We start from the raw sequence: 16193 nt of genomic DNA on the forward strand, positions 1-16193 counted from the left end.
TTTTTAAAAGTTGTTCATTTTACAGTGTATTATTGTAAGCTGTAATGTAATTTTCCGTAAAAAGAACAGTTCTAAATGATGAAATTTACGGTTGTCAAAAAAGATACCGTAGTGTTTTTTACATTGTCACCGTTTTTTTACGGTGAAGTTCTGGCAACCACAGCTGCCAGTCTTTTACCGTAAATTAAATGGATTTTTTTTTTTACAGTGTGGGCCTGAGGTGCGCAGCTGGGTCCCCACTGCACTGCTGAGTTGTTTGTTGCGTTCATTACATGCACATGCAGTCAGCCCCTTTTGTCGGTTACATTTGGCATTGTCTGGTGCCTCGTCACCATGCTTCGTCTTTCTCTGTTATTCGAGTGTTGTCACTCCTTTGCCACTGTGGTTAGAGAGCCATCTACTTCCCCTGGCATTCTCAGTTCATTTTTTGCTTTTTCTCCCACGTTGAGTATTCCGTGATCTTTATTTTCTCCCCATTTGTCCCTCGTGCTTAATTTCATGGTGATTTATTGGTTTAGTGCTTTTTCTGCAGTCCTTTTGGCGGAGGTCTTAGTTTTTTATTTTTTATGGTTAAGTGTTTGGGCTTCACTAGTTATAAAAACCCTCGTAGTGAATTTGTGTCCGAATACCGCCATGTAACACGTTATGAAGTGAAGTAAATAATGATGCTGCAGTCCATGTTTCTGATGTTTTGTTGCCTTCTGACCAAGATTGTAATTGATCTGATTGTCCTGCATTATGTATCTGCATCTGTGTGTGTGTGTGTGTGTGTGTGTGTTTGCAGATTTACATCTGTAATCTGTAGAAGGAGACATGGCCTCCAGAATGAGTGTCTCTGAGGAACTGCACACACAGAAAGGAGAGAGGTGAGAATGACACACACACACACACAAGAAGGAAAGAGGTGAGAATGACACACAGAAAGGAAAGATGTGAGAAAACAGTGGGACTCTGTAAAGGAGACATACAGACAGACAGATATCCCAGAGGGAAATTGACATATTGCAGTAGCTCGAGATACAGAAAGGAAAACATTGCGCAACACTATATAAATACCTCAATAAAAAATAGGTTAAAAAAACCTGCCAATGAGATTAAACACATTTTATCAGTGTCAACTTTCAGTGAGCAACATGTATACATGCTTTATCTAAACATAATCTAATATAATCATGTTTTTTAAGATTTTAAACAAATAATGGCGACAGAAGAGACCAAACATTAGTGTGTAGGAAAGCATATTAACAACGTAAATAAAAACGTTGATCTATTTGAACTTATAATGTAAACACAATACATGTATATAGACAAGACAATACACACATGTTCTCCAGTATTTCATGATTTTAACTAAGTCTTTTCCAAAATGGTGTGCGTTAATCCAATTTATAGTGATAAGTAACTTACTAACAAATACACACAAATGATGTAAGAAAAACAACAAACCTCTATTAGAGAACAATGTTCACAAAAAAAAGAACTACCTCTATTGTCCCACTGACATACACTATATTGCCAAAATTATTTTCTCACCCATCCAAGTTATCGGAATCAGGTGTTCCAATCACTTCCATGACCACAGTTGTATAAAATTAAACACCTAGGCATGCAGACTGTTTTACGACCCATTCTTTCAAACTTTTGTTAAAGAACGGGTCGCTCTCAGGAGCTCGGTGAATTCCAGCGTGGAACTATATGATGCAACCTGTGCAACAAATCGTGAAATTTCCTCACTCCTAAATATTCCACAGTCAACAATCAGCTGTATTACAAGAAATTGGAAGTGTGGTAGGCCACGTAAACTGAACTGATCTATTACAAACCATGTCTAAACGGGGAAAGAAGAGGAACTTAACTGAATGTGAAGTGTAGACACTCCTGAATGAGGTATAGAGGTCTGAGTGTGAAACTTTAAATGTTGTGGGGTCAGATCAATGCACACTGGCAGAATAGTATAATGCACCTGAAAATATCAGTGATGCGCTCACTAGCATCAGCGACTCAATAAAAGAACTGGTTCAAATTTGACAGCTGTCTCTTTTTTATACTGTAGCCATGATTTGTTTCCTTGCTTGTATGGCGCCTGGATTAGGCTGCACATTAACTTATCTTGGCTCTGAGTCCACTGGTTGCTCCACCACTTCTAACAATGGCACGGCACACCTGTGCGCAACATTGTGCAGGACCCCACATGCCCTCACAATACGACACACCCTTCTCTGGCCGATACAGGAGCATTCCCCCGGTCAGGGCTGGACTGGGACAAAAAATCGGCTCTGGCATTTTTGGTTTAGACTGGCCCCTCAATTAGCGGAGCACAACAGACTTGTAATTTATGTATGTGTGGTACGACATGGAAAAAAGAAATAAAAAAAAATACTGGTTAAAGTCATTGGATTCAATCTTGGCATTATTATATTACAATCACTTTTAGGATTTTCTTGAAATCTTCTCTATTATGTATTTTCTGAATTTCTCTGATAACAGCTCAATTCTAATTCTTCAGGTTAAAGGTGCTCCCTCCTTTAAACAGCTATAACGTATTTGTATCTGGCTACAAACAAAGCTGCTTTATGAATTCATGCAACGCAAACATGTCTTAAAAGCATTTGACACCGTTTTTGTGACGGGCAGGTGTGAGCAACGAAAAGGAAGCGATCACGCCAAGTCTCAAGGAAAAAGGATGGTTTAATAGAAGTGTGCAAACCAAAAACCCGTGCATTAGCTCCAAATTAAGGATATAATGACCAGCGGTCAACTGGTACAAAGACAAGACATATATAGGCAAACAAACGACCCTCAGGTGAGACGGATCACGGGCTCCGCCCACCTGAAGGACGCACATGACGTCACCAAACAACAACAACAACAGCCGCTGTGGACGGAGGCGGCCGGTAGGGGGCCGCCTCACCGTGACAGACCCCCCCACCAAGCCGCACTCCCCTCCACTGGGTGTGTGGCACACAGCGGCTGCACACAAAACATGAAGGGGCAGGAAGGCAGAGACAGGCAGGAACACACCTCCTGCCGTCCGGGAGCTGAAACATAAAACCCAAAACATTACACAGCTCACCTCCCCGGGCGGGACCCTGGACCGACCGGGCCGTTAACAACATAAAACCACGCCCCGGTCGGTCACAGGGCCCTCACGCCCTAACCAGCATTCAGCTGGTAAGCCCCATGGGTGTGAGGACGAGGGGCTACGGCTCCTCTCTCGTCCCTCGTGTGTGTGGGGGTGTGCAGGCTACCTCTCCAAGGCGTGGCTACTTCACCTCCTGGACCTACCTCCTCCCAGAGCTGACCCCTGCCTTCTGCTCTGGGTCACCCCAGCCTCCTGGGGAGCCAACCCCTCCCGGGGCCTCTCATCTCAAGGTGGACTCCTCCACCCAACCCAGGAGCGCCAGAGACCGAGGCCCAGAGCACCCCCGACGCGGGCTAGGGAGCAGCCCCAAGGGCCTCCTGGTCACCCCGGGCAGGAGGGAGGATCTCCATCCCCAGCAGGAGCTTTTCAGACCGGAGCCCCATGGTCCCCAAACATCAGGGGGCCCCAGCCCTCTAGGGAGGGGCTCTTCACGACCGGGCTCCGGTCACCCCACAACACAAGGGAGCTCCTGCCAGGTGGAGACCCCCACAAGGTCCAGGAACACTGCCAAGGAGAAGCACCTGCACAAAGAACACAACCTCACACACACACACACACACACCACACATACATATATGTTGAATGATTATTTCAGTAAGGCAGTGAAATTGTCTGATTGATTTATTGTTTAATTTTCTGATAAATTTTCTTTATTTTACACAATAAGGGCTTACTACAATGTATGCGTAAATTATATCTTAATAGTTGTAATTTCAATGCATCACCACTAAGTGTCGCTAATTGACGAAAACGCATCAGAAACATGCGTATGCCTGAAGTGAAAGTGTCGTGGGGCTACGCACTTTCTCAGATTCAAAACATATTTTGTACATCTGACCGTTTGTGTGAAACATAGTGTACGCAATGTTTTTGTATGTACGCACCGTTCGTACATGAGGCCCCTGGTCTTCTTGAATACAAAAGTGTGTCGGGGTGGAGGAGGATGGAGGTTCTGGGGTAGGAGACCTTGATGATGTGGACTCCTTTGTGGTGTGATGAGTGGGGGAGGTGGGGGAGCGAGTTTCCATGCTGGCTGTATTGTAGTCAAGACAACTGGGACAGGTGGAGGTGTGAATGGCTGCTGAAATGACCATCAAAGTGACCATAGAACTTGTTCAGCCTATTTGCAGTTTGTATGTTATCTGTGGAGTGGGGGGTTTTAGGCTTGTAGTTGGTAATCTGCCTAAAACTTTTCCACATAGAGGCTGCATCGTTTTCTGAGATCTGCTGCTGCATATTCTCAGAGTGGTGTAATCTAGCAGAGGCCACTTCTTTGGTAAACCTGTACTTCTTTCTAGCAGTCTTTGTCCCCACCTTTAAAATCCTTCCTCTTCTCTAACCACAGCTGCTTCACATTGGGAGTAAACCAGGGTTTGTCACTGTTGACTCACCCTGGTGCGTGATGGTACACTGCTGTCCTCACAGAAGTGAATATATGAGGTTACAGTGTCCGTATAATCATCCAAGCTGTCACAGGCAGTTTTCATTGAGTCCCAGTCTGTTGTTTCAAATCAGGAGTGGAGTGCCTTCACAGCCTCGTGTGTCCACTGCTTTGTTGTCCTCACCACCGGTTTTGAAAGCTTTAGTCTCTGTCTGTATGCTGGGATCAGATGGATCATGTCGTGGTCAGAGAAGCCGAGTGCAGCGCGGGGCACTGCATGATAAGCCCCACTTATCGTGTTGTAGCAGTGGTCTAATGTCTTTTCCTCTCTGGTCGGACACTTGACGTATTGTTTGTATTTTGGAAGTTCCCGACGCAGGCTGGCTTTATTAAAGTCCCCAAGTACAATAATAAGTGAGTCCGAGTATGTCCGCTCCATGCACAGAATCTGGTCTGTGAGCGCGCACTGTGCTACGTGCAAGTCCGCATCTGGCGGGATGTAAACAGCAGCCAGTATGAATGAAGCAAATTCCCGCGCAGCTTGCCGGTCCACGCGGAAGATTTTAAATCCATCTAACTGGAGCGTGCAGTCCGGTATCTCCTCACACAGCCACGACTCCGTGAAGCATAAAACACAGGACGTGGAAAAGTCTCTGTTCATGCTTTTCATCAGTGTCAGTTCGTCCATTTTATTTCTAAGTGAGCGCACATTGGAGAGGAAAGTCCTAGGTAAGGCTGTGTGTAATCCACGTCTCCTCAGCCGCACAAGCACACCTGCGCGCTTACCTCTCTTTCTCCGTCTCACTTTCCGGATCAAAGTATGTAGTAAATCCGTTGCAGATGCAATAATAACAGGAAATAGATCCATAGGTGTTGTAGTCCTAAGGTCTCTGGTGTAAGAATACCCAGAAGAGTGACCAGACACACAAATAACACACAAAAACAAACAAAACAGAGCGCACCTAAGAGCCAGGGCGTCATCTTGGTCAGTTAAGAGAGATGGAAACAGAAGAAATAACATCCAGACCACCTCAACTTGCTCTGCTCTAAATGGAGGAGCAGCAATTACCAGAGTCTCTGCTGGATTACCAATCTCCTCACCTTATCTCTAAGGGAGAGCCCAGATATCCTTCTGAGAACTCATTTCAGCCACTTGTATTCGTAATCTCATTCTTTTGGTCACTAAAGCTCTTTTGCCTTTTGGTTCAGCTCTCTCTCCACCACTACGGTTTGGTACAGCGTCCACAAAACTGCAGCCACTGCACCGATCTGTCTGTCAACCTCCTGTTCCATCCTTCCCTCATTTGTTAAAAAGAACCCGATACTTAAACTCCTCCACTTAAGGCAAGTCCACAATCCGGAAGGCTCTCCACACTTGTCTGACAGAGTACAATGGTCTCAGTTTTAGAGGTGCTGATTCCCATCCGGGCTGTTTCACAATCAGCTGTAAACTGATCCAGGGAGAAGTCTGAAGTACAGTGAGTCCCCGCTTAACGATGGGTCTGGTTAACGACGGATCGGAGTTACGACCGACTTTTTTTTATTTTTCTCACGCACGCACGAGAACATTGTTAGTGTTTTTCTAAACTGTATTTGTGATCAAAGCGTATCTAAATCTAGGGTCATGCTTAACGACGAAAACTGCTTTACGATGGAGTTTTCAGTCATTAAGCGGGGACTCACTGTATTTTAAAATAATAACGTATACACACAAGACAATACAGATATGGTCTCCAGTATTTATGGTTGGAAGAAGTAAGTGTTGATTAAAAACACATTATCTTTATGTACATAAAGATTTTTATTCTTAAAATCTTTGTTTTTTGTCTGATTGCTCCTGCCTTTGTTTACCTGTGTCCACATGCGCCTGTGTTTGTGTGTGCATTTATTTTATTTACATATATTTTGGTTTTAACATATTTTCCTAAATCATGTGTGTTTAGTCAAAAAGAGAGATCAGACACACCTGATCCCAGCTGTCTTTCCATGAAGAGACGCGAGTCAATATCCCCTCCACCTACCTTCAGAGAGGGAGGATGTGATGGTGAGACGAGGTAAGGATGGTGTCCTGGTTGTAGGGATGATTAGGGGATTATATCCATTAATCCAGCACTGGGAGTGAGGAATACTGGTTTAGGGAATTAAATCAGTTCATTCTTCAATGGCAGTTTCAATACTGGTTTAGGGGGTTTAATCAGTTCATCCAGTCTGTACTGTACAATATCTGTTGAAGTGTCTAATGGAGCGTGTTGTATAAGTGGGAATGTGCTACATATTCTCCAGGTTTAAGAATCAACTGAGTCCAGATGACCCAGCATGCTCTGGGGGAGAGACAGAGGATGAGGAGGATCAGAGCCAGAAAGACCTCGCTAACACACTAAAGACCAGTAAGAGCTCTGGGTCATGGCTCTATGATGGGAGTATCACTCTAATTACAGTCTCCTGTGTTTGGACAAAGAGTTTTAGCTTTTTAAGAAGACTGACTTTTATAAAATGTGATCTTGTTCTTCTGTATTTTAGAGCTGGTCTCTATATGTCAGCAAAAGCTCAAACACAAACTACTGGATAAATGTAAAAGAATTAACGAAGGAATCTCAGCTCATGGAAGCTCAACCCTTCTGAATGAGATCTACACAGAGCTCTACATCACAGAGGGAGGGAGTGGAGAGGTCAATAATGAACATGAGGTGAGACAGATTGAGACAGCATCCAGGAGACCAGCAACACAGGAGACACCCATCAAATGTAATGACCTCTTTAAAGACAAACACATCAGGACAGTGCTGACTAAAGGAGTTGCTGGAATTGGGAAAACAGTCTCTGTGCAGAAGTTCATTCTGGACTGGGCTGAAGGAAGAGCCAATCAGGACGTTCTCTTCATATTTCCACTTCCTTTTAGGGAGTTGAATTTAATAAAGGAGAAAAAGATCAGCCTGATGGATCTGGTTCATCACTTTTTCCCAGATACAAAACAATTAGAATTAATAGACTGTGATGCTTACAAAGTCATTTTTATCTTTGACGGTCTGGATGAGTGTCGACTTCCTCTAGATTTCCAGAACAATGAGAGATTGTGGGATGTAACAGAGTCGACCTCAGTGGATGTGCTGCTGACAAACCTCATCAAGGGGAATCTGCTTCCCTCTGCTCTCCTCTGGATAACATCTAGACCAGCAGCAGCCAATCAGATCCCTCCTGAGTGTGTTACCCAGGTAACAGAGGTACGAGGGTTCAGTGACCCTCAGAAAGAGGAGTACATCAGGAAGAGAATCAGTGATCAGATCCTGGCCAATAAAATCATCTCACACATCAAGTCATCAAGAAGCCTCTACATCATGTGCCACATTCCAGTCTTCTGTTGGATTGCAGCCACTGTTCTAGAGAAAATGTTGGGTGAAGCAGAGAGTGGAGAGATCCCCAAGACTCTGACTCAGATGTTCACACACTTCTTGATTTTTCAGATCAAACACAAGGACAGAAAGTACGTTGAAAAAACTGATACTGATATTGACCAGACTAGAAAGACAATTCTGGCACTGGGAAAACTGGCTTTCCAACAGCTGGAAAATGGCAACCTGATCTTCTATGAGGAAGACCTGAAAGAGTGTGGCATTGATGTCAAAGAAGTGTCCGTGTACTCAGGAGTGTGTACCCAGATCTTCAGAGAGGAGTCTGTGCTGCACCTGGGGAAGGTGTTCAGCTTTGTACATCTGAGTGTTCAGGAGTTTCTGGCTGCTTTATATGCACTTATCTCCTTCATCTCAAACAACGCAAATGTATTGGAACCCCAAACCACTGTAGTCTTACATGACTTCAAAAGGACATCAATGTCTGACTTTCTTAAGAATGCAGTGGACAAGTCCTTACAGAGTGAGAATGGACACCTGGACCTTTTCATCCGCTTCCTTCTGGGTCTCTCACTGGAATCCAATCAGACTCTGTTACGAGACCTACTGACACAGACAGGAAGCAGCTCTCACAGCAAAGAGGAAACGGTTGAATACATCAAGGAGAAGATCAGGGAGAATCCCTCTCCAGAGAAATCCATCAATCTATTCCACTGTCTGAATGAACTGAATGATCATTCTCTAGTGCAGGAAGTCCAAACATACCTGAGCAGTGGAAGTTACCTTTGTCTTCGTGGATCCAGTCTCTCTCCTACTCAGTGGTCAGCTCTGGTGTTTGTGTTGCTGAACTCAGAAGATGATCTGGATGAGTTTGTCCTGAGTAAATACGACCCATCAGAGGAATGTCTACTGAGACTGCTGCCAGTAGTCACAGCATCCAGAAAAGCTGAGTGAGTATTTTCATTCTTAAACACTTACTGTACTGCGGGGAGTTTACCAAAAGCATAATATATTCAGTACAATATCATAATAAGACTAAAGACATGATTGCACAAAATTTAATAATTAAATAAAAATGCACACACAGATTGTCTCTCACTGTAGGGACTTTCTGTACTGGTGTTATTGAACCCTCCCACCAACATTAGAAACAGGTACAGCTGAATTAGAATTATGTTGGAGTAACTTCTACTGTATAGTGCAGCGTGAGTCATGAATATGCATAGCCAATTTAATACAATTACTGATTTTATATACATTACATAATGTTATCTGAAGAACATACATTCACATGTTTCAAGTAAAATAAGATTTATTAGCATAACACAACTGCACATTACATATGATGCAATACACATTATAAATAACAGCGTACAAAATAGGGGAGAGTTGTAACACCAGCAGTTCCACCCTGTCACTGTACAGCCCCTGATCCCTCCCCTTTGGGCATGTTTTTGTCATCTGCATCTAGACGTCTGCGTCTGTGGATCTTCGTGGGTGTGGATGTGTCTTAATGTGTTCATTCGTCTCACCTGTGCCTCGTCTCGTCATCACTCTAGGCTTATGTGGTCTGTCTATTTAATGTGCGTCCGCACAATGTCCCGTACTCATCTTTGTTTGAGTCAGTCCACGTTCAATCAATCAAATTTTATTTATACAGTGATTTTTACAACAGTTGCACTGTCTGCACTGTCACTGCACTGTCAACAAACTTGAGTGACCACGAGCAGTGACAGGATGACAGCACCAGCGCCCCAGTCTACCATAAAACCCTTCGTCTATGAACCCCTGGATCTGTACCTTTATCTAAGGGGGATATTAATTATCAAACGCTAGACTAAATAAGTGGGTTTTCAACCTAGATTTAAAGATTGTGACTGTGTCAGAGTCCCGGACACATTTAGGAAGATTATTCCAAAGCTGGGGGGCCTTATAAGAAAAGGCTCTTCCCCCTGCTGTTACCTTGTTCATTTGTGGAACTAATAACAGACCAGCACCCTGTGATCTTAGTGGACGTGGGGGTTCATAATAGGAAATAAGTTCCTAGAGGTATTCAGGAGCAAGCCCGTGCAGTGCTTTATAAGGTAATAAAGAATTTTAAAATCAATACTGAATTTAACTGGGAGCCAATGCAGGGCTGATAGGACTGGTCTGATATGCTGCAATTTTCTAGTTCTGGTCAGAACTCGGGCTGCGGCATTTTGAACTATTTGAAGTTTATTTAGATTCCTATTTGAACATCCTGACAGTAGTGAGTTACAGTAATCTAATCTGGAGCTAACAAAGGCGTGCATCAATTTTTCTGCATCATCCTGTGATAATGCATTTCTTAACTTGGCAATGTTGCGTAGAAAAGCTATCCTAGTAGTATTATCTATGTATTTATCAAATGATAGGTCGGAGTCAAGTATGACGCCAAGGTTTTTGGCTACTGTACCAGGTGTAATGGGGTAGTCTGCGAGATTAAGCATTATATCTGGAATTTTCTGTCTTGAGGCCTTAGGGCCCAGGAGGAGAACTTCTGTTTTGTCCTCATTAAGTTGGAGGAAGTTTAGAGACATCCAGCATTTAATATATCTTACACAGGCCTCAATTTTTCCTAAACTGAGTTTGTCATCAGGTTTGGCTGATATGTAAAGTTGAGTGTCATCTGCATAGCAGTGAAAATTGACACCATATGTGTTTATAACTGTGCCCAATGGTAGCATATATAATGTAAATAATAGTGGTCCTAAAATGGAGCCTTGCGGGACCCCATATTTAACTTTTGTACGTTTGGATGGAATATTATTGAGCTCTACAAATTGAAAGCGATTTGTTAAATAAGAGTAAAACCATGAAAGGGCTGTGCCTGAGACTCCAACCCAGCATTCTAACCGCTTTAGCAAGATCCTATGATCAATTGTGTCGAAAGCTGTACTAAGATCAATAAGCACTAACAGTGATACATAGCCTTGATCTGAAGCAAGGAGGAGATCATTTGTTACTTTGACAAATGCTGTTTCAGTACTGTGATGGGGCCTAAAGCCAGATTGGAACTTTTCAAATATGTGATTCCTATGCAGATATAGGCATAATTGCTGGGTACCAGCTTTTTCTATGATCTTAGATATAAAGGTCACCTTTGATGGCATTAAACCTTCCCAGTAAATAATTTGGTAAGGTTTTTCAAATAAGGGGTTAAAGTTTGGGGTTAAAGTTTGCATTGAACAAAGAATATGACCTTGTAATATCAATACTCAAATACGTAAATTTAGCACTAGAAATTTTAGGCAAAAGAGTGAGACCAGGATGTGTCCTCAATACAAATCGGCATTAATTCACTCTTGCCCCAGTTTATCATGTAGCCAGAGAATTCAGAATTCAGAAATAATTAAATTAACTTAAAAATATAAGGAATACTGGCTTTAGGGTCTGAGATAAATAAATAAAAATGTCATCAGCATATAAAGAAATCTTATTTGTCGTGCTATTTGTATCATAACCAAACATTCTTTGATGCTCCAGGATAGACTAATATACTCAAAAAATTAGCTCTAAAAATGTATGCTCTAGTAATATACTAGATTATACTATATTATACTAATAATACGCTCTAATAACATGCTCCTGGTAGAGCTAAAGTTTCTACTCCTAATGAAAACAGTAAAGGGGACAAACTGCAACATTGCCTTGTACAACGTTAAACTATGGAAACAGCGCAAACATGTTGACCGCTGCAGTGTGAAGGTGTGAGCACAGTTTTCCCACTCGGTGAGCTGTTGATGTTCGATATTTTCAAACATGTTCTGTGCACAGATATTTCTCCTTGACGGAGTGTGAACGTGTGTGTGTGTGTGTGTGTGTGCATACACTTGCTGGCACATACAGAATGTGTGGGGGAGAGATTTTTGCATGTGTGTGTATTGATTTGTAAGTGTGAGTTTTTCTCCTTCTCTCTACAGTTTGTCCGACAGCAGTATTACAGACAAAGGCTGTGGTGCTCTGTGTTCAGCTCTGAGGTCAAACCCCTCATCACAACTGAGAGAGCTGAATCTCAAATACTATAAACCAGGAGACTCGGGAGTGAAGCAGCTCTCTGCTCTACTGGAGGATCCACACTGTAAACTGGAGAAACTACAGTGAGTTACTGACTTACTGACTCTTTACACACACACACACACACACACACATATATATATATATATATATCTCACTGCATGTCTCACCTGAATACTTGTGCCCTCTGACACACGTCTTCAGAACCCTTTTTCTTCCCCTGACTCCTCACTCTCAAACACCAGGGGGGTCGGAGTAATCACCCCGGCGTATAACTCTACCGTGTCTCCTGAATACACACACGGTGCCGGTGTTTGCGTGAGTGTGTGTGTATTGCAGAGATGGGCACTAAAGTAAGCAGCTCAAGTTGAAGTCGCTCTTAGGTCGCCTAGAAAAAGACTTAAGACTTGACTTGAAACTCCTTTGTAATGACTCTTGGCTCAACTCAGACTCGTGCAAAATAACTTGTGAACAATAAGAGTCAGTCCATTATCTAGCCATGGTGTGTGAAAGTTATAGAAAAATACTTTCTTTGTGTTTTAATTTTGACATTATTCCTTACTTTTGTTTCGGTGATTTGGGATGCAGCCCTTTTTCGTGTGACATACCACAACATCCGCTTATCACAAGTGGCAAATCAGAGAGAAGCATCAAATATTTACAAACGAGGGTGGCAAGGCTTTGGGTGGAGTACCATACATGGAGCCTTTGGCTATAGGGAGGTTAAATCCTTGGACAAAACTGAAGGATGGCAATGTGAAACGAATGTGGGAAACAAATTAAAGACACTGGGATGACTACATCAGACATAAGGCACCTGGAAACCCGTATAAGTTTGTTTAGGTTACACTAGCCACTTAGACGTCAATACAGATGTATTGATATTTGAAATACAGTTATTTTTCAATCTCCTGTCCCTAACCTTATCCTGGTATCGACATGAGACTTGACTTAGACTCTAGTCAAAAGGCTTGTGACTTAGTTTTGTATTTTGCAACTTTTGAACATCTCTGGTGTGTTGATCTGTAAATGTGAGTTTTTCTCTTTCTCTCTACAGTCTGTCTGACTGCAGCATTACAGAGGAAGGCTGTGCTGCTCTGTGTTCAGCTCTGAGGTCAAACCCCGCATCACACCTGAGAGAGCTAAATCTGAACTACAATAAACCAGGAGACTCAGGAGTGAAGCAGCTCTCTGGTCTACTGGAGGATCCACATTGTAAATTGGAAAAACTAGAGTGAGTTACTGACTTATTGACTCTTATATACAAGACTCTATATCAGGGGTGCTCATTACGTCGAAGTGTCGGTCGATCGCGAAGGAATGTGCGTAGATCGCGTCACATAAAATAGTAGTAGATGAATCGCACATCTGCACTGACGGTTGTATTTTGATTGACATTCACGGTAGCCAATCTGCAATCCACTCAACAAATTACGTTCGACACCCCCCACCCCCCCGCTCAACATATTACGTTCGCCGCCACCCCGGTAGATCTTTCTGACTTGGTCATCTTATAAGTAGCTCGCAAGCTGAAAACTGTGGGCACCCCTGCTCTATATACACAGACACACACACACACACACGCTCAATAGATATTTTCCTCTGTTACATAGTCAGTATGTCCTGACACACTGACAGTTTGGTATCTCCCTTTTTTCTGAGACACACACTCACTGTAATAATTAGATTCACATACACACACTTTCTTGCTCATTCTCTATACACACAAATCACTGCATGTCTGTCTCTTCTGAATACACAAAATGTCTGTGTTTGTGTGTGTTGATCTGTAACTGTGGTTTTTTTCTCCTTCTCTCTACAGTCTGTCATGGTGTAGTATTCCAGAGAAAGGCTGTGCTGCTCTGTGTTCAGCTCTGAGGTCAAACCCCTCATCACACCTGAGAGAGCTGAATCTGAACCGCAATGAACCAGGAGACTCAGGAGTGAAGCAGCTCTCTGCTCTATTGGAGGATCCACAATGTACATTGGAGAAACTACAGTGTGTAACTACCTTATCTATCACACACACACACACACACACACACACACACGCACTGCCTGTCTTTCCTGTATACCGTAATAGACGCAGGTAGGCTCTGCCTTTAAGAACCATACATTGGATAATAACCCTCTTGTAAGAGAGACTGGGAGAGAAGGAAAGCAAGAACGGAGCTCCTCCTGGACAGCTCATAGTAATATTATGAGGGTACCCCTGCAATGTTTCTATTTAAAAAGAGCAAATGTATATGTGATGTGGAGATATAATGTTTTATGATAAATGAGTCCCGGAGCGTCAACACCCACCCGCGTCTGAACTGACTCCTTGTACTGCAGCAATCCCGAAGTATCCACTGATTTCTGAGTAACCAAGTGTTACAATACACAGTGTCTGTGTTTGCATGAGTATAACTCCCTCGAGGCATATGTGGACACAAATGTTTTCTTGCCACTGGTTTATTTGAAGCTCTTGACGACAAATATATTCAATGTTAAGACAATTACATGCACAGCATGTAAAATATTAAATTGAGAGGAAGACAAACACCTCATTGGCTGCATGCCATGATAAAGGAATTATCTTGAAACTTTAAGGTTACTTTAAACCTATCACTCAATCAATCAAATTTTATTTATATAGCACTTTTTACAACTGTTGTTGTCACAAAGCATCTTTACAAGTGTTCGTGTCCCAGTCATGACAACAATACATATAGTACATGTCACGTCTAGCTCCGCCCCTATTAGCTTCCATCATTGTCGTCCAGGGCCGCGTGTCAGTGTTTTTCCCTGCCTGTTTGTCCTGCCTTCCCTTGAAACCCTGGCCCTTTTGATTACCGATCGCTACTGTTTCAAAGTAGGCCTACTTAATCCCTGTTGTTTCGAGCCTCCGTGTCGGTCATTGTTTGTTCCTTGGTGTTCACTGTTAAGCTGTTTCATATCGCGTTCCTATTACTTTATGTCCGCTGCCTCTGCCTTCCCTGTCTCTATTACCCTGGTTGTTCATATCTTAGTTTATACTTTCAGTTTGTTCCTTGCTTCCCCATTTTTCCCGATGATTGCGTTTGTATTGTGTTCTCTGATACCTGTACCCGTGTGCTAGTTATCTTTTATGTGGTTTACCCTTGCTCCTTATGTTAATACCGCTTGTTTGTTCCCGTCCGTGTTATACTCTCTTATTGTGTTATTTGTAGTTGCATTATCTGTTAGTTGTAGTACGTTACTGTTTGTTACGTGTTTTGCCCATTTACTGTGTCTTTGTTTATTTGCCTCATAGTCTTGTGTATTCCCCATTATCTGGTTGTTCCCCTCTGTTAATGTCACTCCTGCTCAGTCCGAACGTTACAAAATACCAAATATAAGTAAACTTAACCTTAATGCTAAACAAAATGCATTCTTATGAAATGGACTTGACGTTTGCTTGCTGGTAAATCGTCTGAGAGAAGACGCAGGAAAAATGTGTAAGAAAACTTAATGAGATACATGTACTTAACTTCAAAATAAAAGTCATTACTTCTAACTCAATAAATTGTAATGGATGCAGTTACAGTGAGTGTATGTTGATCTGTAAGTGTAAATAGTTTTTCTCCTCTCTACAGTCTGTCTAACTGCAGTATTACAGATGAAGGCTGTGCTGCTCTGTGTTCAGCTCTGAGGTCAAACCCCTCATCACACCTGAGAGAGCTGAATCTGAACTACAATAAACCAGGAGACTCAGGAGTGAAGCAGCTCTCTGATCTACTGGAGGATCCACATTGTAAATTGGAAAAACTAGAGTGAGTTGCTGACTTACCTGGCTCTTTACACACACACACACAAACACACACACACACACACACACACACACACACACACACACACATCCCCATTTTTCTCTGAGACATACACAATCACTGTTAATTAGATTCACATATACTTTCTAGCTTGTTCTCTCTGTACACACATGTACACACTCACACACACTGCATGTCTTTCCTGAACACACACACAGTTTTTGCATGAATGTGTGTGTGTTGATCTGTAAGAGTGTTTTTCTCCTTCTCTCTACAGTTTGTCTGGCTGCAGTATTACAGAGGAAGGTTTTGCTGCTCTGTGTTCAGCTCTGAGGTCAAACCCCTCATCACACATGCGAGAGCTGAACCTGAACGACAATAAACCAGGAGACTCAGGAGTGAAGCAGCTCTCTACTCTAATGGAGGATCCACACTGTAAACTGGAGAAACTGCAGTGAGCGTTTACACTAAGTTTGTGTATAGAGGGTGATGTCTGACTATGATGAGAATGTGTT

General features: G+C 42.6%; 2 protein-coding genes across 5 annotated transcripts in view; both read left to right on the top strand.

Moving 5' to 3' along the window:
- LOC143481746 (NACHT, LRR and PYD domains-containing protein 3-like) overlaps positions 1-16193 on the top strand; it is a 44206-nt gene that overhangs the window by 27442 nt on the left and 571 nt on the right. For 3 of the 4 annotated variants that reach the window (XM_076979877.1, XM_076979876.1, XM_076979878.1), the window contains 9 exons: positions 785-866; positions 6467-6577; positions 6807-6910; positions 7044-8820; positions 11815-11991; positions 12966-13142; positions 13731-13907; positions 15505-15681; positions 15956-16132. In XM_076979877.1, the coding sequence (XP_076835992.1) occupies positions 814-866; positions 6467-6577; positions 6807-6910; positions 7044-8820; positions 11815-11991; positions 12966-13142; positions 13731-13907; positions 15505-15681; positions 15956-16132 (2930 nt within the window). In that variant the 5' untranslated portion in view covers positions 785-813. The remainder of the gene's footprint in view (positions 1-784; positions 867-6466; positions 6578-6806; positions 6911-7043; positions 8821-11814; positions 11992-12965; positions 13143-13730; positions 13908-15504; positions 15682-15955; positions 16133-16193) is intronic. The other variant, XM_076979879.1, reaches the window with a different exon arrangement.
- LOC143481735 (NACHT, LRR and PYD domains-containing protein 3-like) overlaps positions 1-16193 on the top strand; it is a 104429-nt gene that overhangs the window by 27435 nt on the left and 60801 nt on the right. The gene's annotated exons all lie outside the window — the stretch shown is intronic.

The sequence above is a fragment of the Brachyhypopomus gauderio genome, chromosome 18 (assembly GCF_052324685.1).
Source record: "Brachyhypopomus gauderio isolate BG-103 chromosome 18, BGAUD_0.2, whole genome shotgun sequence".
Lineage (NCBI taxonomy): Eukaryota > Metazoa > Chordata > Actinopteri > Gymnotiformes > Hypopomidae > Brachyhypopomus > Brachyhypopomus gauderio.